Here is a 23388-nt window from a genome sequence, read left to right as displayed (position 1 = left end):
CCCATTGACTTCCGCCAGTGGGCAGCAATTTGAGATTATTCCCAGTTAGCTCCTAAGTAGGTCTGCAGTGTATCCTTTAGATGTACCGCTGAAAAGCTAGGGACCATGCAAACGCATTTGGGCTTCACGCTTTGCGAGACAGTCAGCCCTTTCGTTGCCTTGAAACCCTTCATGTCCATGAACCCTCCACAGCGTGACCAGTGATCGGACTTCAAAAAATTCTGTGTGGTAGAATCTGGAAAAAATGTGGTAGATCTCAAAAAAATGTGGTAGATCTTCGGGTTTGGATCAAACTTTGTACAAAAATTCAAAAAATTCTGCAAGGTTTCACCCAAATGGCAAACTTTTTAATTACTCTAAAAAAATTTTATTTTAGTATAATAAAGTGCAAGATTGAAGTTGCTAAAAATTGCGTTGAGTTTTGGAAATTATTTTCCTTGACAGTGTAAAGCAGTTCCTTCCATATTAATATATTTATATATATTAATATATATATATATATCACATCACGAAGTAGCGAACAAATGTGGCACGTTCCAGAAACAGCTAATTGAGATTTGCCGAGTTTTACAATTTCCAAGTAAAAGGAAACAACGCCTCAGAAACCTTTCATGCACTTAGATTTGCTAATACTTTCCCAAAAATCGCCGTTTTTTAACATTTTCGCTATTAATTCTTTTTATAAATCATATATTTTGCAATTTAACACAATAAAACCGCGTTTTCTGTCGAAAAATTTATTACTGAGAAAATTTACTATTTTACAATTTATTTTATCCTCCCATTCGGATTTGTTTACTTATGTCAAGCAAAAATAAAGCTAGTCAAAAACGCGAATATGTGGTAGATTTCAGACCTTGAGTGGTAGATGCCAAAAACACTGGCAGATCTACCACAATGTGGTAGAAGTCCGATCACTGAGCGTGACGCTATTGTGGGCTCGCAAGTGGTTCAAGAGTTTTCAAGCCTTGATGCCGTTTTAAAAGAGTCTTAGGCCTTTAACGCTTCCTGAATGTCCGACATAATATTTATTCTGGCCTCATTTGCCTTCTACGATGACATTCGCGAACACAGACTTCGATTGGGAAGACCTCCGCCTGAAATATGGTTGAGTACGAGTCCATTGGCAGACTTTTCTGGAATCTTGGTCCAAGTACGCCATAAATTATATCGCTACCTAAAGGTGAAAAGGTGCCAAATCCAGTTTTTTTTCAAAGTTTCGTTTTTGATGCAGAATGACAGGTAATACGAAACTACATCGATTTTTTGTCTCTCCTGAAAAATTAAAAAAAATGGATTTGGCACCTATTCACCCTTAGGTGACGATATATGGATGTCCGTATTGCATATTGGCAATAATAAGGTATAGGTTTGTACTTAGGAATCAGGTATATTTACATATTTGTGGCCGCCATTATACGAACGCACCGGTGAAATATTTGTGTAAAAAAGGTTGCTAAAATGTTTGGAGATACGTAAATATTTTCTATTTTTCGCAAATAACTATAACTCATTGTCCCGAAACCTACCAAAATCCAATCAAACCTACCAACCTACCAAATGGAGAAAAACTACCAGTTTTGGTAGGAAAAGTCCATGTTTGGCAACGCTGTACTCAACTTCAATCACATTTCGTTAAAACACGAGCAGTGATCGGCTAACAATAAGCTGGTGCAGAGACACGAGTTGGTTCGCTACAGCATGACAGAGGAGCACTTTGTAAGTACTCCAATATATCACAAATTAGGGTGGCCAGATATTATAGTGACATAATCAGTACAGTTGGGATCAAAAATCAGTACAAAGCCATAAAAATCAGCTAATTTTTAAGCGTATTTTTTATTATTAACAATATAACAACCAAATAGCAGCCCATTAATTTAACAAAAAATAACGAATAGACTTTTAAATACATATAGTATTATCAATATAAAAATTAATTACTTTAAAAAAAATCAAAGGTATTACGTATGTATGTACAGCTGTGCTCACGAAAATAGTAGTAAAATGTATTGACAGGTTTTTAAATTTTTTTCTTTCCGTACTTAGTTTAATTTTTTTATAAAAATATAGTTAATTCTATAACAAAATACAAGTGAGTTGAAGTCTCAAACTTTCTAGAAAATTTATAAAAATTGAGAAAATTAAAAAAAAAATTGTAGCCCACTGAGTTTCAGTAGAAGACGAGCTCGAGTCAGAATCTGTTTGCATATTTTAAGCTACAAATTTAAAACATATTTAATTGGTGTGCTTATAAAATACAACATTCACAGCTACATATATCAGTACAAAATCAGTACAAACTCAAAAAATCAGTAGATTTTGCGTACTGATTTCGGGCTCTTTAAAATCAGTACAATAGAAACAAATCAGCACATGTACTGATTAAATCAGCGCATCTGGCCACCCTATCACAAATAGACTACATACATGGTCCAACGATTTTTGCAGGGGAGTAATCGTACTGCACAGTGGTGAAAAGAGTAACATTTAAATTAAAAATTAGTACTATTATTCTTCACTATGATATATACCACGTTTATACGTAAGCTATTTGCAAATAAAAATAATTTGCAAATACCTAACTCACTGTTTATTCGACGGTGAAAATTTTTTATTTATTATTGCCTGATTATAAAAAGGCAATAATATGACCATCGAAAAAGAAAATAAACCTAAGAATGGCGGCGTCTTGCGCTTATTTGCAAATAGTATCACTAATCTGCATACTTATCTCAATTTATTTATTTTTTTTTTGGATTATGACACTCTCGAAGCAAATGTACGATGTTTATATCATCAAAAGCAAGAATAATGAAGAAAGACAACAATTTACGAGGGTGCCGGGCGCGGTCACGGCGCGTCTGAGCGGCATTTCTGAGCGGAGCCATACAGAAATGCCGGTCATTGCGTGGCCTCGACCTTAGGGTCTCTGCTAGGCTTGCCAACTTTTGAAACAGCTAAAGGAGGACAAAATAATTTTTAAGGAGGACTTTGTATCCGGATTTGCTCAGGAGGACACAATATTTGTAAAAAATTTAGGGAAAAGGCCTTTTATGCATTTTAATAAATTCATTTATTCAAAAGAAAATCATCAGTAAGGTGAAATGGTTCTCAATTTTCTCTTCGTTATCCTTTATTTTTGAAAGTAATTAACGATCTTCATATCCAAACAATTAAAAATGTGAAATATAAGGGGTATTCATCTAACCGCGTAAATGCCTCGTAACGACGCAAACCTCGAAAACTTACTTAATTTTGTATGGAAAACCGAGGATAAAAAACGAGTATTTGGCTTTTGAGGAGGACTTTTTACTCTTTGGTGAAGACGGAGGAAATTTCTTGGCAAAGCGGGACTGTCCTCCCGAAAGGAGGACGTTTGGCAAACCTAGTCTCCGCTGAAATGTTTTTTTTCGATATTTAATTGATTTTGTCTAGTATTGAAGTTAATAGGTGCGCGCTCACTTAGAATTTTTGTGTTTGTACACAAACTAAAAATTAGACAAAGCAATTCAAAACTGAAAAATTGTATGTAATGATACACGGGCTAAACGTTACTGAAACATATCGTCGCTTGTCGCGCAGTACCTCTGCAAAATACCACGTACATATATGGTGGCCCCAGCGTTGCCGTTTTGATACAATTGTATAATTTTTGATACTTTTTTTCTTAATTGTAAGTTTTGATACTTTGATACTTTTTTGTTCACAAATGCCCCATTTTGATATTTTGGCAACCAAGTTTTTTCTTGTTATTTAAAGTCTTAAAATTTATATATAGTTATTTATAAGTTTGATTTTGTAACTCTTATAAGGGAAATACAACCCGGAATTTCTTTGCACATGCCGCTGTTATAGAGCCCCTAAACCACACCAAAACATTGCGCAATATCGGACATGCGTCGGTCGTTTGTGTGGTGTATGGGTTTGTTTGTACTTAATTGCACAGTTATTGTGCTAAAATCAAAATCCGTTTGATATTTTGCTCATGCTTGTGTTATTGTGCAATAATTTGTGCTGGGTATGGTGATAACTACATAATTCTTAGTCTAGTTTTGATTTTGGTGTCCAGATCGTGCTGTAAAATATGGATATGAGCGTAGAAAAAATTAAAAAAATTTTTAATATTCTTTTTTGCATTTTAAAGCTGAAGCTATCATGATATACAACGCACATTTATATTTATTGCACATATTTCCTTGTTATAAGTTTGCTTTGCGTTATGCTAATAAGCAAACAGATTCTTTTTTTGTTTAAGCAAGTAATATAATTTTTTTTTATAACTATGGCTTTAATTATAAAATTTTATTTATTATTTGTTTTTCAAGTAAAAGTTTAACAAATAACAGTTTTGTTTGCTTTTGATACTTTCTCTGCTTGGCAACTGATAAATTTTTTTCAACCTCGCGGCAACGCTGGTGGTGGCCCAGAAAAGATTCATTTCGATTACCCAGTCTCAATGCTTGCTTACATACCTCACAGATTTAGTGCTAAATAATTCTAGTAAGAGCTCATATTTAGTAATTGAGCTAGAAAACCATTCAAAGATTTTGAAGAAAGAAAATAAGTTTCTCTGCTCTTTTCGGAAATTTTTTGATATCTTATACGTGATCAGGTTGCCACACATGGGATTTTCCTACGAAAACTGATACGTTTTTTTCCATTTGGTAGGTTGGTAGGCTAGATGGGATTTTGGTAGGTTTCGTGACAATGAGTAATAGTTATTTGCGAAAAATAGAAAATATGTATCTCCTAACATTTTAGCAACCTTGTTTACACGAATATTTTACCGGTGTATTCGTATAACGGCGACGGCAAACATGTACATATACCTGATTCGTAATGCGGTGTTCGCATGAGGCGATTTTACAGGCAACTTTTAGTCGACAGCAAAAATCGCCTGGTGTGAACGGCCCTTCTACTAATCGCCCCTAAAATTGCCTGGAAAATCGCCACATGCGAACACCGTATAAGTATGTGTATCCTTATTATTGCCAATATATAACATGAACATCCATATATACTTTATGGCGTACTTAGACCAAGATTCCAGAAAAGTCTGTCAATGGGCTCATACCCAGCCATATTTCAGGGGCAGGTCTTTGCAATCGAAGTCTGTGTATGCGAATGTTTCGTAGAAGGACAAACGCCTTAGACTCTTTTAAAACTGCATCGAGGCTTGTGGACTCTTGAACCACCTTGGAGCCCACAATAGCGTAACACTGAGGTGGGTTCCGGAACATGAAGGGTTTGAAGCCAACGAAAGGTCTGACTGAACCTAAATGCGCTTGCATGGTCCCGAGCCATTCTGCTGTACATCTATCTATCTACTTATGGTGGTTTCGTTTCTACAAAAAAAATTCCGAATTTTGTTTGCCCCTTTCCCTTTTCGTGTTCGATTCTAAAATAAGGGCAAAACCGTGAAAAAAGTTTGTGTTCGTTTCTTAAAATGTCACACTCTTGTAAGGCCAAAAAGGCACATCTTCTGCCCTTAGATGCTTTGTCAGGGGAGATGGTTGCCCTCAAAATTAGATGGTTGCTTAAAACGATAATATTATGAAACACGTGATCTGGACAAGGACAAGAAGGCAAAAGCATTACCTTTTACAGGGTTTAGTCTAACACCAAACACATTTTCCACCGTGCAAGGGCAACCTTTTTTGGTAGAAACGAAATCACCATTAGGAGCTAAGAGGAATCTCAGATTGCTGCCCACTGGTGGAAGGAAAAGATAATAAGACTACTAAAGAGATTCATAACTCCTCCCAGGAGGAACTGGAAAAGACTCCTTGTACTTGGAACTCTTTCTGGCTACTTGACAGCATACTGCAAGTTAAGGTAGCATTTAAATCAAATGCGGCTTTCTGTAGAGACGGACTGTAGATTTTTTGGGCTGGTGGAGGAAACCTCAAAGTATATTCTATGTACCTGCCCACGAAACATGAATCGTAGACTGATACACTTTGGAGAATGATTTTGTTCTTCATATAAAATTTGGAATATGGCACCGTCCAAAGTGCTTAGGTTTTTGAATAGCCTAAGGTTGGAGTGATTACAATAGATCTTCTTAGGTCACATAAGTACAGTACAGTAAAATGAATAGTTATACGCTGTTAATTTGTTTTTCATGTACTAGCTGTGTCTTAGTTTTACTAAATGTTTAGTTATCTACATTTTTAACAAACTTGACATTGAACAAAGATATTAAAAACTCAAAAAAATTTTTGGTAGGTTTTGGTGTATTTTGGTTAGAAGTTTTGGTAGGCAAAAAATTTATCTGTGGCAACATTGTACGTGATATATGTATGTAGCATTTGGCGTATGCTAGGTATTCCACGCCAAGTGACGATAAATATGTATATGACTTTTGTTTGATCACTGATTTGGGCATGCAGCTTATTTTTGTGTAGTACATAGGCTCAGTTCCAAGCTGCGTCAATTAGTGATGGGCGAAATAGATATTTTTCAGTATCAGTGAAAAGAGTGATTGCGATTTTTAAATCACAGTGATTTTTTATGGGTATTGCGATCGCTATTTCTTTTAATAACACTGAAATTTGTAATAGTCCTAATAAATAATGACAAATCAGTGTTGGTACATGTAGGGAAAAGAGGTAAAAGCTTCATTTATTCGCTCAAAAATTGCCATATTTCATTTCGTTCTTTTATTAATACTTGCAGCTTTTTTTACTCGTTGATAGAAATTTTGAAGTAAAAAACTGAAGCGCAAATCACGTGATCAAGCAAATCAAACTGCGTACTTGAAAATGTCCATTTAAAGCAACCATGGAACGGTAAGAAAAAAACCGAATATACATATGATACTGTCAAATATTAAGCACCCTGTTTGGTATTGTCGTACGATTTCTGCTAGTCTGTCTTCCCACGTTATTCGTACACCTACAACATGACATACGGGGGTTGCTGACAGTTTTCCTGGTGAGAGGACTGGCACTTCGTTCTTGTCTTTTGACAGCATCAAGCTGAAATCAATACATTGTGTAGTTTGCTATTAATTGAAATAAAGTAAATCTGACGGATTTATTAATGGCGACGAGGATGGGATCATCCCCATCACATTAAAGTTTGTTTCAACAACGCGTGACTTGGCAAGCGACAAAGTAAAACTATCGCAAAAACTACGTGCAGATATCGAGAGCGGCTACAAGTCAGCCAGTGAAGGTGACCCTTTTGACCGCTATGCGACTTACTGAGGTTCGGGTAACCTTTTTGACATCCAAAGTCAAGTACGTGTACTGGGAATTTGCACAATCATTCAATTCTTCGTTGCATCGTGTGTCAATGCCAATTAAGCTGGAAAAAGAAGCTGCTTTGGAACGAGATTTGACAAAGGAAGACTCAGCATCCAGTTCAAGAAGAATTCCTATTGAGCCATCGAACTCTGCAATGACTTCAGTAGGAACATTAGAGCCTTTTGACATAAGTCATCCGGAGAATTGGTCCACATACTACGCTAGGTTCGAGTTGTTTCTTCAGGCCAATGACATACGGACAGCTGAGCGTCAAAGGGCGATTTTTTTAACACTAGCCGGTGCGCCGCTTTATGATCTGCTGTCGTCATTGGCATCCCCTAAGAAGGTGAGTGACCTTCAAGTTTCGGAAATTCAAGCAGTATTAACGAATCATTTTTCCCCTCGTCCATCGGAAATTGCATCATTTTACAAATTCCACAAGCGCGATCAAATGCCGAATGAGACCTTTGCGGAATATATAGCCGCCCTTAGAAAGCTTGCGGTCGATTGCAATTTTGGCGGTGCTTTAGATCGCATGCTTCGTGATCGTTTGGTGTGCGGTTTGCGCGACGAATCCCTTCAACGAAACCTCCTCGCGGAGTCTGACCTCCAACTGCAGAAGGTCATAGAACGGGCTACAACAGCGGAAGCCGCATCAAAGAACGTGCAAGTAATACGACAACCCGAACAAGTTAATCAAGTTGGAAAACGTAATCAGCCGAAATTCAATGAAAAATTTAAAAGCTCAAACAATACAGCTAGCGCAAAACCTTGTAATGGTTGTGGTGGTGCACATGCTCGATCTCAGTGCTCTCATAGGGAAACAATCTGTTCTGCATGTGGTGTCAAGGGCCATTTGCAACGGGTCTGCCGGTCAGTCAATGCAGGTGCGACGAAGGAGCATACGAAAGCTACGGACAAAAATCGACAACAAGGCGGTAAGTCGAAACCACAGTCGATTAATCAGATTTTAAGCTCAAGGAGTCGTAAGAAATCTACCACCATATACATCAACCAAAAACCATGTAAGTTCGAAGTGGATTCAGGTTCGGATTATACTATAGTATCTTCTAAAACATTCGACCAATTATGGCCGGGGGTTAAGCCATTACTATACGAGTGCGGTCTTGAGTTGAGGGATTTTCAACATAATGGTGTACCTATCAGAGGTGTCTTAGATGTTGACATTGAGTACAACAAACGCTCAATCAAAGACTTACCACTTATCATTGTAAATGGTAACCAAAGCAACGTGCTGGGTTGTAATTGGTTTGATTCGCTGGGCATAAGCGTGCAGGGAGTGTTGGCAATTGAGGAATCGCCCACAATCAAACATATTTTAGGCAAATTTGAGCATCTTTTTTCAAAAGAACTTGGCAAATTCAGAGGGGAACCAGTTTCCTTACAAGTTAAAGACAACATCCAACCCATTAGGCTTCCCGCACGCCGTATTCCAATAGCTATTCGCAGTCTTGTTGAAACTGAACTCGATCGTTTGTGCGCTCAAGGTATTTTTGAACCTGTCGAATACTCTGACTGGGCAACGCCCATCGTCCCAGTTCTCAAAAGCGATGGAACAATTAGAATTTGTGGTGACTATAAGTCTACCCTTAATAAGGCCATGTTGCCACACAATTTCCAAATTCCATCTATAAGCTCGATTATCTCTTCAATAGAAGGGGTAAAGATCTTTGCTAAATTAGATCTCGCACAAGCGTACCAACAACTTGCTGTAGACGAAGACTCTGCCATGTTGCAAACCGTTGTGACACACAAAGGCGCATTTAAAGTAAACCGTCTTCAATTTGGTATTTCGTCAGCTCCGGGAATTTTTCAGAATTTTATTGACGTGCTCCTTCGGAATATTCCTGGTGTGTTACCATATTTCGACGATGTAGTCATCATGGGCGGAACCGAGACGGAACTATCTGAGCGTCTAAATGAAGTGCTATCCCGATTCGACAAATCAGGGTTACATCTTCGGCGGGATAGGTGCAAATTTGGAGTACACACCATAAATTTTTTAGGGTACAAAATTGATGGTTTTGGGGTTAGACCTTCACCAGAAAAAATGAAGGCCATTAAGAATGCTCCGGTCCCCAAAGATAAGAAACAGCTGCAGGCTTTTCTTGGACTGTTAAATTTTTACCATTCGTTTCTGCCAAATAAGGCTACAATTGTAGAGCCCCTGCATCGTCTCTTAGAGAAAAATAGGAATTTTGTCTGGAAATCTGAGCACCAATTTTCTTTCAATAAATTAAAGCACCTAGTCACTTCTGATAGCGTACTCGTCCATTACGATGAAAAACTACCACTGATACTCGTTTGCGACGCTTCACCGTATGGCATTGGGGCCGTACTAAGCCATAGAATGTCTGATGGGTCTGAAAGGCCTATAGCGTTTTATTCAAGAACCTTGTCGAATTCCGAGAGAAACTATGCACAAATCGACCGCGAACCTACCGCCATTGTAGCTGGCGTGAAAAATTTTCATGACTACTTATATGGTAGAAAATTTACATTGGTTACGGATCATCGTCCGCTTCTGGGCATCTTCAGCACAACAAAGCAGACCCCACTGATCCTGTCCCCCGTAATGTTGNCCTACCGCCATTGTAGCTGGCGTGAAAAATTTTCATGACTACTTATATGGTAGAAAATTTACATTGGTTACGGATCATCGTCCGCTTCTGGGCATCTTCAGCACAACAAAGAAGTCCCACTGATCCTGTCCCCCGTAATGTTGCGTCGCACCGTGTTCCTGAATGCATACAATTTTGAATTTATTTATAGAGAGGGTAAGAAGATGGGGAACGCAGATTGTCTAAGCCGCCTACCCATTGAAGAGCCTCATACTGGGACTAATGATGGAGAAGTACTCATGATCGAGTTGGCTAGTACCCAAATCGTCAACGCCAAAGATATAGCAAGGCTCTCGTCGAAAGATCCGCTACTCACCAAGGTACGCAGCTGGGCGTTAAGGGGCTGGCCGTGTTCAGTATCTCGGAACGATGAAGCATATCCATACTTTCTGCGCCGCAACGAGATCAGCACTCTTAAAGAATGTCTGTTATGGGGGAACAGAACTATTATCCCACCGCCATGTCGTCAGGCCATCTTACACGCATTACATTCAGGACATCCTGGCATCGTTAAAATGAAGGCATTAGCCAGAAGCTATGTTTGGTGGCCTAGAATGGATCTAGAAATTGAGGGTACCGTTAAGCATTGTACTCCGTGCCAAGAAACTCGACACGAAAAGGTTCAAGCACCAGTCCATACTTGGGAAATGGCAAAAACCGCATGGTCGCGACTTCATGTCGATTTTGCGGGACCATTTCACGGTAAACTATTTTTTTTAACGGTCGACTCATATTCCAAATGGTTGGAAGTCCATATTGTTAAATCCACATCATCTCAGTCTGCCATCAAATCTTTGCGCTCCCTCTTCGCGACTCACGGGCTACCGTGATAATGGCACGGCGTTCACATCGAGGGAGCTCAAAGACTTCATGGCAAATAATTTAATTCGCCATGTCAGGTGTGCTCCATTTCACCCGTCGTCTAATGGACAAGCTGAGCGAATGGTTCAGACGACAAAGGATTTTCTTAAAAAATTACCAGCAAATTCGGAATGGGACCTGAACCTGACGAGATTTGTATTCAATCAGCACATTAGTCCACATTCAGCAACCGGTCGTTCACCTGCAGAGTTAATCTTCAATCGCCAGCTGAAAACATACTTTGACAAGGTCCACCCGCATGAGCTCTCTCCTGCCGTCGAAAATCCTACTGTAAAGGAAACATTNCATCCACTCCCAAACCGGCCCATTATCTTACAAGATTCGCCTTAAAGATGAACGGTTAATTAAGCGCCACTTAGACCAAATTAGGAATCGATCACCTGTTGACGCCGGCATAACTTCATCAAGCAATGAAAATTCCACGTCTATGGAACCAACTTCGAGCGGTGACTCAACTGAAAACGACTCTGAAGCTGAGACAGTTTCACCACCTTCTGAGACAACACAGACAAAAACATCCCTAAGCTCGCATCAATCGCCCACATCGCCGGCAGATACTACACCTGATAGGATCGTCCTACCATCATCACCCCAACCACCGACTCCAAGGCGGTCAAAACGTCCACGAAAGATTCCGGCATTTTACTCGCCATCTGGGCGTTAAGGGGTGTCAAATATTAAGCACCCTGTTTGGTATTGTCGTACGATTTCTGCTAGTCTGTCTTCCCACGTTATTCGTAAACCTACAACATGACATACGGGGGTTGCTGACAGTTTTTCTTGTGAGAGGACTGGCACTTCGTTCTTGTCTTTTGACAGCATCAAGCTGAAATAAATACATTGTGTAGTTTGCTATTAATTGAAATAAAGTTGCATTATGTTAAGTTGAAACATTAATTGTATAAATCTGACGGATTTATTGGATACATACGAGTATATTCACAATGAATAATTAAAATTTTTAAAATCACCATTTCTACCATAATAGAGAAAAATCACAACTTCCGTTGACTAGCTATTGCCAGATGTGATTTTCATTCCCAGCGAAATATCATGCAAGTGGAAAAATTACCAATCACTGATATTGTGGCCCAGCAGTAGCAGTCACTAATAAGCGATTTAAACAGTGATAAAATCACCGGTAGTGAAATATCGCTCATCACAAGCGTCAATGCAAAGCATCATCAGTTAGATATCCGAGTCTATATCGTGTAACAATATGTATGTATACTTACTTACTTTTTTATTACGGAATTAATAAAATCATAGTTTTGGTTTCAAAGTGGTGTGTTTCAAATAAATCTACGACACTACTTTTGCAAAGGGTATGGATTTAATCTAATTAACTGTCAACTACATAATAGGGGTCTTCATCAGAAGTGATAAACTGTTGAAAACTTGATAAAATGATAAATTTATCATTTTATAAATGAACTGTCAAACTTTGTATGGAAATCTATTTAACCAAAGTTTATCACTTTATCAAACGATTTTGGTAGATAAATGTACATATAAATTTCAGCAAAATTCAACCCTGACCTTAAACGTATCCATAAACAAGTAAAGAACTTTAAGTTCGGGCGACACCGAACATTATATACCCGGCGCACATATTAAATATCGTTTTTTCACCTTTCAGTAAACTGCATTATAAGCAAGAGTATTTTTCCAAACATTTCGATAATATACTATGATTTATTCAAATAATTGGACCAAGTTTGGTGGAAATCGGTAAGGCGGTTATCAATATACACTTACGTAGTAAGTAATCAATCATCATGTGTCTTATTAAGTGATTGTTGTAAGTTGGCGTCTTAGCCTTCTGAAATGTACCGTTATATGGTAAGTGGCAGTAATTTTGGTCCGATTTCAAAAATTTTCAGCATATTGCTTTTTCACGCCAAGGTTTATAAATATGCCGTAGAAAATGTGTGGTAGAAATTGGTAAACCGGTTACTGAGATACATATATGTAGGCATAAGTCGGCGGTGCCACGCCCATTTTCCAAAAATTTCCCTAATTATAATTTTCTGCTAAGAGGTTATTGCATATATCGATTTTGAGTATATTAGCTTAAATAGATACTTATTTATCGCAGTTTTCGTAATTCTATAAATTACCGGAGGTGGGGGTGGTTCTTGTCGGATTTCAAAAATTTCTTAGTCAAGCCCTAAGAAGTGTTCTCAGCGAGCTTGGTGGGGATTGGTAAAGGGACTCCAGAGATACAGCTTTTTATCATAAGTGGGCGGGGCCAAGCCCATTTTCCAAAAATTTCATAACTATCTTATTTTGTGCCAAATTTCTACTTCGCATACCAACTTTCAACAATTTGGATCCAGTATTTGCGGAAATATCGTAGTTTTTCCATATTTCGAAAATACCGTTATATGGGAGGTGGGCGTGGTTATTGTCCGATTCTGCCCATTTTCAATCCCAACCTACCTTGGATAAAGGGAAACCTTGATTTGCTTGACCTTGGTTTGTCGGTCCAAACAGGAATCTTTATTTACGGTTGATGGATAGCTCGCTTCCAATGGATGGTGGCAAGAAAGTGGCTGACTTACGTGTAATGATTTTGTATTACCGGCTTATGGTGACTCAATTGCTGTCAAATGAATAGTCCAGATTTGATGCTCACAACTTCTTTATTCTACGCAACAACATGGCTGGGGATTTGCCGGAAGGAATGTGACTGCACCTTTTGCCTCTATTAATTTCCACTGAGGGGTGAGTATCGACTCCCCGACTGTCGCCAGCTTTTAATACAAGCTTTTAATCAACTTTAATTATTTGGTTGTAATTCCGTTCTTGCGAGGGCTGATTAGTGTGGTTCGCTCCGTTTCCAATTCCAAAAAAAAAAAAATATTTTTCTCGCATCGTGGTATGTGACCACCGATTCTTTTATCGTATGTCAGTGTGACGTTTTCATAGTGGCCATGTCAATTCGTGTCTATACCGATATGATGGTTCGTGTCTTGAATAACTATTGGTTACGTACATTCATCTGGCAATCCCCCCCCATTTTAAAGTTTAGCTTTGACAGTTTTGTTATGTTTACATTTCTTATAATCGTTCTTATGTCTATTATTTGGGCAATAAAAAATAATGGATCATGTAACGAACAGCCTACTTTTATTTAGGCGCATGTGTGTGTGTATATATGTGGGTGAAGTGTGTGAGTATGGACGATCTGTTTCTGTTAACAACAGAGTGAATTTATACATGTATACGTGGTATGTTAGCTTGAGGGTGGGGAAAGTAAGAGCCGCAACTTTAAAGCGGTAAGATCACCGTTTGCAGACCGAATTGCATCTACCAGGGTAAACGGAATCATCAGATGCTACATTTTGGGGAAAGAAGAAGCTGCGCGACACAGTTGAGTGAATGCTGAAGATTGTTAAAGTTATCAGTGCGCGCCGCGGAAAAGTTTTAGCTTAAAAAAAAAAATAAAAAAATTAAGTGTAAACAGAATAAACGTAGGGTTTTTGGTCTGAAGCGAATCGCAAAGTGTTCAAGTTTGGATCAGGAGCAGTTCGACGGCGAGAACAATACCGCATCACCAGCTAATTTCAGCAGACATCAGCCCACAAAAATTTGGAGGGGATCCCGCCAACCCAAGGTATGAAGTTCATTGAGAGTTCATATGAATCAAAAGTAATTACCTTGGCGCCATAAACAGTTGAAGTAATAAACCAGCCTTCTTGCTTTGACTACTTCACCTGGTATTGTTCCACCATGTTTAATTACAGTGAATTAATACTAAAGTAAACGTACAAAAAAAAAAAAATAATAATAATAAAAATAACAAAAATCCAAAATTGCGTTTGTACATCTGCAGATACGTGAGCGTATGTATATGCAGAAATATCTGCATATGTGTATGTATATGTACATATGTGTGTGTACACAAATGTAAACCACGAATAACATTAGACACCGCTGTTCGCTTACAGGCGTTGTTCGCTTACATGGGCTGTTGGCGGAGAAACCAAAAAGGTTCCGCGGCGCAACTAACACCAGGCACTGCTAACACCGAAGATTTCCAGAGCTAAGAAAGGAACGAGAAGGGGCCGAGCTGAATAAGTTGAGCTCAGCAGCGACAGGAGCCGCTGAGAGCCATTGGAAACGAGGGAATAACCCACGTTTGCCTACTCGCTACTTAGCTAACGTACTCACCTGCCAGTGTCACCTGCGATTACAATTAGGGCCGGGCCCGGTTTGAGCGTCACGTGGTTGCGGAGCACCGGAAGCCCTAAAGTGCCTGACCCCAAGGCCAGCACAACTTGGGGACTAAATATCGCGTATCTATACAGCCCCACTTGGTTTTTCGTGGGGAGCCAACGACGAATTGCCAACTCGCGTTTCGCGCACTAAGCGTGTTTCTAATGCGCGTTAGATTTAAGTCCATTAGTATTATAATTTAATTTTTTTATTATATTAGTTTTTTTTGTTTGCTTTGCTTACGACCCGTCGAAATTGTATAAAAGCCACTTTTAAATTTCGCATACGTATGTATGCATATAAATTTGAACATATTCAGCCTTATCATGAGTTTCATTTTCCCCGAACCGGTTCACTTTTCACTCTTGGTTTCCATGGTTTTACTATATGCGGATGACTAATTTTCGGGTGAATTTTTTTTCAGGCGAAACTCAGGATTGCTGATTATTTTACTTTTCTTTTTGAATTTATGAATTTGTAGAATTTTTATTTAATCGGCGCACCTAAACGCCATAAATTTTGCACATGAATTTCTTTCTTTTCTTTTTTATGAATTTATTTTCTTCGGTGTAAACACAAACACTTTATTTGAATTGTATACTTTCCGCACTAGTTTTCGCGTTCATTTTGTCTAACAGAATTAGTTTTAATATATTTCTATTTTGGAGTACGGCCAGGCGTGTTATTTCGATTGAAGTTTGACGGGAACTAATTCGCTACAAGATTTAACGAGATTAATTGGAAGGAAGATCGCTCTCCCACTTCCAACTTTTATATGACGTGCATATGTATGCGAAATTTAAAAGTGGCTTTTATACAATCCAAACTTGGCACAGTTGTTAGCCTTGCTACAGCATACCAAATGGCCGAAAATTTTTAAAATCGAACAATAACCACGCCTACCTCCCATATAACGGTAATTTGGAGAAATACGAAATCTTCGATAAATCAATAAATATTAAAGATAATGTACTCAAAATTGATGCAAAATGGGCGTGGCACCGCCCACTTATGATCACATACATGTATCTCGGTAACCGTTCTGCCAATTTGTACCAAACTCGGTATGGTTATTGTGCTTGCCACATAGAAGCAAAACGTTGAAAATTATTGGAATCAGATTCAAATTACGACCACTTTTCATATAACGGCAAATTTCAGAAATGCTCGAAACTTCAATATTTCGAAATTTAAGGACGCTAATTTACTCAAAATTGATACACACCGGCTTACCATGTAGTNGGATGTTAATGAAAATAGAGACCAACGAATTTTGTTAAATATTTTTTTGTTGGAAATGTTGATAATTTGTGGCTTATTGTAAATGGAAAAACCTCCACAAACCAACAAATTCGATTTTCCAATCTTCATTAACTGCTTGACCCAATAGCGACGAAAAAAAGTACGAAGAAATTTGTATAAAAAATTTGTATAATTAAATAATGAAATGTATATGTATGTCTAAAGTTAGAACCAGAAGCTCTTAAATTTGTTAGTTTATATTAACTTATATATGTATGTACTAATTTATACATTATGCATTATTAATGGTATATTGGTAACACTTATTTGGAAAGCTGACAATTTTCTAAACAGAGATGTTAAAATCATTAATAATTTATATTTTTCATAATGACATTCTAACGAGACGTTCACTAAAATATATTTCTCCAATTAATATTTTTTATTCTTATAAATCCTTGTACAAATTTAAGTGAAAAAAACTGATGATAACGCTCTATTAACTATTTTTCGTGTTGAAATTTTGCAGTCTTTTTAATAAAATGCAACCTGGCGTATTTTTCAGTGGGTTTTGTGTGTTCAAAATATTTATATCAATTGATTGGTACTGAGTGGATGTGTGCACACATAGCAAAAGCTGCATTCATCTGAGTGCTTATTCAGTGTTAAAAGTGAATCGTTCGTCATTCAATTTTTTCAATCTTTCTTTGAATATGGAAATGTGTGCAATCGTATCTACTTTGAGTGAATGTAGAATTGGAAAACTATAAGCCGCATTATTCAATAAGGGAGAATTCAATGAAAACATAATAATATAAAATTGATGATTTTTAATTTCAAATGATTTCACAGTTTTACAGCTCTGACACGTATATACATATATTATTTGGTTTTGATGAGCTCCTTCGTGGAGTAACTTTTAATAAAGCGAAATATAGCGTAATGGCAGTTACTTTGTTAGGGTAGTCAAGTCGGGTTCCCCTTTAATTCTTTTTGTCATAGTAGAGTTGGATTTAAAAAAAAAAGAGGGGGGGCTATTATAGTACCGATATATATACATATAGGGATATATGATTAAGAATATAAATTAGATTTTCTTAGTAAGATTAAGAAAAGAAAAATAAATAAAACTCAGGAAATATATGTATGATGCAATTGGTGTTCGATTACTTTTATGAACCATCTTGAAGTAGGGAAGGAAGTAGAATGAGACACTAAGTTTTGTTGTGGTTGGTGCGGGTGTTGCCCTCGAGGTAACCTGGCAGGGATGGATGGTCCACTTCGTATTGGGTTGTGACGATGCTGACAGGACTGATCGACTGACGAACGGATGTCAGGATAGGGGACTTCGCGGTTGCATTCGGAGCCAGAGTGAAGTCCAAGGCTGCNGCTGCTTTTTTTAGCAGACGGGGTGGGACGGCTCCCCCTGACAGGACTGTTTCTACCGCTGTTGTTTTCTGTCTATTTTTCTTCCATGCCAGGTAGGAGGCATGACTTTTTTTGTTTGTGACTGCGGGTGCGAGTTAGTGGCAAGGACCAGACCCCTAGTCCGACGAGCTCCAGCCGGGCTACCACCATGCCTGTCCCGCCACGACCTCCGCCCGGAACACGCAGTAACATAACAAATGGCGCCCAACGTTTGACTTCAGCACATACTAGCTCTTTCACATGTTCATGCTACCTTCATTTCGTTATTTCTTTCCAATACTGTAGCTTTCTCATAGCCTTGTCGTTAATAATTTAAAATTTTTGCTGATTTCCTTCTAATCCGGACTGTTTAGGAGTTCAGCCGCCAGCTTTGCTTAGGCTCAGGCCGATAGTAAATGTGGGGTTGAACTAGATTGGCGGGGTACGAAACTGCCATCAGAAAGTGCCTTTGTTAAGTCCCGGGGATTTAGTAAAGTGACTTTCGGTGACAGACCGTAACAAGTCTTATCATTTTCTTTGATTTGCTGGAAGAGACTAGCACCACCAGAAGATGAGTTTCGCACTTGCCGGATGTGAGGCAGCTGGTTCTTTCCAGTGGGACTAAGGGCTGTTAACAAGCATTGCTTCCAGATGCGTCGGCTCAGGTTTTCGCTCTGTAGTGGCAAGCTGAAAATAAAAGGGGTATTTAGTGACATTGACATTGGACTGTGACGAGCATACTTACGATACTTTAAGTGAAAATTCATGCAATCCGCCAGTCGAGGACAACACCATCTATGCACCAACCATCCACACCAAATACCTTAGAAATTCCTATTAATTTATTTTGCATGCATACATATCGTTCCTTCTCTGATAAGTGAAGTATTGTTATTGCTAAGGATATAGATAGTTAGTTTAATAATGCAATTCCCCGTTTAGTACATGTAAACGTCGAATTTCGGAAAGTTTCGAAGTCAGTTTTTTTTTTTTTATTTGTAAATCATATATAGCAGATATTATTAGCCTTTTTACTACCCTTTTTTCTCTATGCTAGTAAATTAAGCCGAATGAAGTGGCGAAACTGGTATAAGTCGTAATCGATCAGATATATGTATATTTTTATTTTTTTATTTTTTAACACCCGTTTGGTTATTAACTAAATCACGGAACGTGAAGTTTATATACCTACACTGTACTGAATTTACATTTTTCATATTAGCGAAATTGGTTTGAATTATTTTTGAAAAGTATTAAGAGGCGGGAGTTATTTTTACGTGTCAGAAAGTTTTTTTTGCTGGGTTTCCAGGGTTAATGGAGATATCTGAAGAAACTGAAGAACCAAAAAGAACAAGGTTAGGTATTCTCCCCAATAATAGACCTTTTACGCGAAGTGTTGCGAGGTCACTAGAAAACCAAGTAGTGGGTTCCCTGCTGACGCAAATAGATACTGGGGTCGAATATCCAATAGACTTCGTGCCAGTGGACTATTTCAACCGCTGCACAGCTCGAATTTTTGGGCGACAAATACAAAAGGATTCTGATCCTCCCTGCAACCAAAAAAAGGTCGAAGACATCACCGAATCCCTTAGTTTTTCTCGGAAACTGGACCGCATTCTGGAGATGTCAGAACCGTCGGCTCAGGAGAAAATGTTAGAGGGAGCGGTAGGAGGAGTCAGCCGGAGGTGGCGAACCACCAACCTCGCCACCAGCAAACAGAATCGACCAAATCAGCCAGATGATGGCGGTGTTAGTGCAACAGAACGCGGCAATGGCTGATTGTATGAATGAGGTCAGGAAAATCCGGACTGATGAGTCGCAGCTCAGCAACCGCGTTGGTGATGTGGAGGCTTCGATGCAGGCTCCAGCAGCACCACCACCAGCAGTTACGACCTCAACACCGGACCCAGCGAACTGGCGAGGAAATAGAGGACAACCGAACGATAGTAGGGAATGTCGGTGGAAAGTTTCGTCTTCCGCTTGGAACGAATGCGGGTACAGTATCACCTCTCCTATGATCAGCTTTTTTCCGAGTTCCACTGCTTGGTCACAGGATTCGATTACTTCGAATTAAAAGCAGAACTATTAGCGCAGTACCAATCGGCCGAGTCAGATTACGAGGTGATACGCGAGATCATGGAGCGAAAACAGCACGCACACGAAAGCTTTGAGGACTTCTATGCAGATATACATGATCTCACATTTCGCCTTCGAAAAAAGATCCCAGAAGACGAGTTGGTAAAGATCGTACGGGGAAACCTCAAACCATACTTGGCTAATCTTACTTTCGCCACTAAGATTGGATCGATGTCTGAACTGAAGGACGAATATTAGAGAGCTGAAGAACTTATTAAGGAAAACAGGTCGAGACGAGAGTCAGGACGGTAAATGAGATAGAAAGTTGTGACAGGGCATATCCGGAAGAATGGAAAAACGACAGGGAAATAGAAGTTAACGCTTTAGGTAAGGAAGGCCGAAACCACTTCGGGGGAAGTAGTAACTCGCTTAATACTACCTCTGCTCGTGACATGTCTCCTCCTCCAATGTAAGTAATTCTTCCACCGTTCATAGTAATGTCAGTAATGATCCCAAGCAAGTTTTCTGTGCATCCCCGTTCCACCTCATGATGTGTTTTGCTTGCGGAATGCCGGTTGATTACTACCTCAAAAACCCGGCTGAAGCAGCAAAACACAGTGCGTGTAAGTCCCCATTCCATTTGATGACATGTTTTTTGTGTGGTGGAGACTCGTCCTTTTGTGTGTATAAAGCCGAGGCGGGAAACCGGGCACTGACAGAGATGGCCGGGCACTCTGTCCAGAGCAGAAGTCACCCGGCAGAGTAGAAGGCGCGAATAAGAGTGAGATTAAGATGCTAAGGCGCGAAGACAATACTGAATTAAAGAGTATAGATGATAAGAAACGCAATAATAGATGTGTAGAACATAGTTTACATTTACGCAGAATTAATTATGAAGAGGCGATAAGGAGAATTTTCATGGAAGCGCTAGATGAAAAAGGTAAAACAATAAATTTCAAAAAGATAAAGAAAATGCGCGAAAAACAAAAACAACTCAGAAGAATACAAAGAAAAATAATAGCAACCATTGTCACTGTGAAACGTGATAACCGCTTCTTCGCACAAGCAAGCATTGGGAGCCAAGGAGGTGTATTTAGGTGTAGATTTTTGGCGTGTGTTTGATATGAATGTAGTAAGCAGAGGTGTGAATGAGAACATTAAAAACAAGGCGGTTTCAGAGCTCGTAGCCAAAAAAGGTGATCTCTCTTTTGAGGCAGTGCAGCATGTGCTCTCGGAAGATCAAAATAGGCGGCTTGAAAGAGTTAAGGCGCAGTTCCCGTCCTTCGCCGTTCTGGGCTTAGGTCGCACCGATATTGAAGAGCACCTAATTGAAGTTGTGAACGAAAGTATGCCCGTAAAACAAAGACCCTACCCTATTTCACTTGCTATTCAGAAGTTAGTATTTGCGGAGCTGGATAGGATGCTAGAGATGGGGGTCATAGAGGAGAGCAACAGCAGCTGGAGCTCTCCCGTCTCTCTAGTAATTAAGGGAACCAAGAATAGGCTGTGCTTAGATGCGCGAAAAGTAAATGAACGTACGATTAAAGACGCGTACCCACTTCCCCACATAGACGGCATACTTAGCCGACTACAGAACACGCGTTTCATCTCAGCAATTGACCTTAAGGATGCCTTCTGGCAGATTCCGCTAGAACACAAATCCAGAGAGAAAACNTACAGAAATCCAGAGAGAAAACAGCCTTTACGGTACCTGGTAGGCCCCTATACCAATTCACTGTGATGCCCTTTGGCCTCTGCAATGCTGCCCAGCGAATGTGTCGTCTTATGGACAAAGTTATACCAGCGGCTTTACGTGAATTTGTTTTTGTGTATCTTGACGATCTGTTAGTGTGTTCTGTAGATTTTGATTCGCATATGTCCCTATTGGAAAAGGTCGCTAAGTGCTTGCGTGATGCGAAGCTGTCGATTAACGTTGAAAAANAAGGTCGCTAAGTGCTTGCGTGATGCGAAGCTGTCGATCAACGTTGAAAAAAGTAAAGTCTGCTATCGTGAGGTACGTTACCTGGGTTATGTTGTGGGAGATGGATGCATTCGAACGAATGCTAACAAAGTCGCAGCCGTACGAGATTTCCCTCTTCCAAAGAGCCCTAAGCAACTCCGACGGTTCCTGGGCATGTCAGGATGGTATCGCAGATTCATCCAAAACTACGCGAATATCGCTGCGCCGCTACATGACTGCCTGTCCAAGGACAAAATAAACAAGTTTCACATGACCGATGAGGCCATCAAGGCGTTTGAGGCACTGAAACAAAGCCTTATATCCGCCCCAGTACTCGTACATCCGGACTTCCATAGACGATTTTACATACAATGTGACGCATCGACTGACGGGGTGGGAGGAGTACTCTTCCAACTGGACGGGGAAGAAAGACCGATAGCGTACATGTCAGCGAAATTGAATAAGGCACAAAGAAACTATAGCGTGCCCGAGCTAGAATGCTACGCCGCCGTGCTAAGTGTCAAACGTTTCCGACCCTATGTGGAAGGTCTACCATTCACCATAATCACGGATCACGCTAGCCTCAAATGGCTAACGCAACAAAAGGACCGTCGGAGCTGCGTATGGGGCTGGTGGAAACTGCTCATAGTTCGCCATGAGCTGGACACGGGGAAATCCACAAAACGTTAGCTAGGATCCGCGAAAAGTATTACTGGCCCGTGCAAGGTTAATAAGACCCAAAACAATTTCAAAAGGCCACCAATGGGTAAACAACAAGTCACTGAGCGACCTTTCCAACGTGTATATGTCGATTTTATGGGACCATATCCGCGCACCAAGGATGGAAATGTGTTTGTGTTCGTTTGTCTTGACCATTTTTCCAAATTTGTCTTTCTTAAACCCATGCGACAGGCCACGGCCGATAACGTAGTCAAGTTCCTTGAAAGGGAGGTGTTTCATGTTTTCGGGATCCCGGAATATCTACATTCAGACAATGGGAAGCGATTCGTTGCCAACATGTTCGAGGCTTTCTTAGAGAATTACGGAGTTAAGCATATAAAGACAGCATTCTATTCACCTCAAACTAATGCTGCCGAGCGCGTGAATAGGTCTGTTCTTCAAATGCTAAGATCTTATATAGGCAGTAGTCAAAGAAATTGGGACCAGCACTTGAGTGACGCGGCATTTGCTTTGAGAATTGTGACACATTCAGCGATAGGTGTATCTCCATACTACGCAGTGTTCGGAATACCGATGGTGCAACACGGCGCGGCGTATGACGTGCTTAAAAAATTAGGTTCCATCAAGGACACTGACTGCGCTGTAGAATTGGGTCTAGAAAAGCATCAAACGATTAGGGATAAGATATTCAGCGAACTAAAACGAGCACATAGCATAAGCGAAAAGGTTTACAATACTAGGACGAAAAATATTGAATTTAAAATCGGCCAGTTAGTGTACCGCCGCAATTTTAGACAGAGCTCGCTGATGGACCATTATAATGCCAAACTTGCGCCGAAGAATGTTCAGTGCGTCATATTACGAAAAGTTGACACAGCGCTTTATGAACTAGGCGACACCTCTGGTAAGAAGTTAGGCGTGTACCATGCGAAAGACATGTTTGTAGCATAGACACTCAGCAGGTCGGATCCAGGTGTAAGTGTATGTTTTGTCTTGTCTGTATTTGTGATAGTGGTTTCTGTCC

At 39.6% G+C, this 23388-nt stretch overlaps 2 protein-coding genes across 2 annotated transcripts; both read left to right on the top strand.

Moving 5' to 3' along the window:
• The first annotated feature begins 7200 nt into the window (after positions 1-7200).
• On the top strand, positions 7201-11441 carry LOC108363521 (uncharacterized). The gene is made up of 3 exons (XM_017616906.1): positions 7201-7599; positions 7696-9042; positions 11097-11441. The coding sequence occupies exons 1-3, from the start codon at positions 7201-7203 to the stop codon at positions 11439-11441; spliced, it is 2091 nt and encodes a 696-aa protein (XP_017472395.1).
• Positions 11442-22586: 11145 nt separating this feature from the next.
• LOC108363520 (uncharacterized) lies at positions 22587-23315 on the top strand. Its single transcript, XM_017616904.1, has one exon. It carries the CDS (start codon positions 22587-22589, stop codon positions 23313-23315), a length of 729 nt encoding a protein of 242 aa, XP_017472393.1.
• Positions 23316-23388: the final 73 nt, after the last annotated feature.

Source organism: Rhagoletis zephyria, unplaced genomic scaffold (genome assembly GCF_001687245.7).
Source record: "Rhagoletis zephyria isolate East Lansing unplaced genomic scaffold, Rhagoletis_zephyria_1.1 Rzeph_scaffold_01294, whole genome shotgun sequence".
Lineage (NCBI taxonomy): Eukaryota > Metazoa > Arthropoda > Insecta > Diptera > Tephritidae > Rhagoletis > Rhagoletis zephyria.
The sequence above is the reverse complement of the archived record's forward strand: the minus strand, read 5'-3'. Positions and strand labels throughout refer to the sequence as shown.

Excerpts from the sequence above, each read along its gene's own strand:
- LOC108363521 (XM_017616906.1), top strand. The coding sequence starts at position 7,201 with ATGCGACTTACTGAGGTTCGGGTAACCTTTTTGACATCCAAAGTCAAG. Across the intron at positions 7,600-7,695 it reads CATTGGCATCCCCTAAGAAG|CGCGATCAAATGCCGAATGA; the intron begins GTGAGTGACCTT and ends AAATTCCACAAG. Across the intron at positions 9,043-11,096 it reads CACACAAAGGCGCATTTAAA|ATTCGCCTTAAAGATGAACG; the intron begins GTAAACCGTCTT and ends TTATCTTACAAG.
- LOC108363520 (XM_017616904.1), top strand. The coding sequence starts at position 22,587 with ATGCGACAGGCCACGGCCGATAACGTAGTCAAGTTCCTTGAAAGGGAG.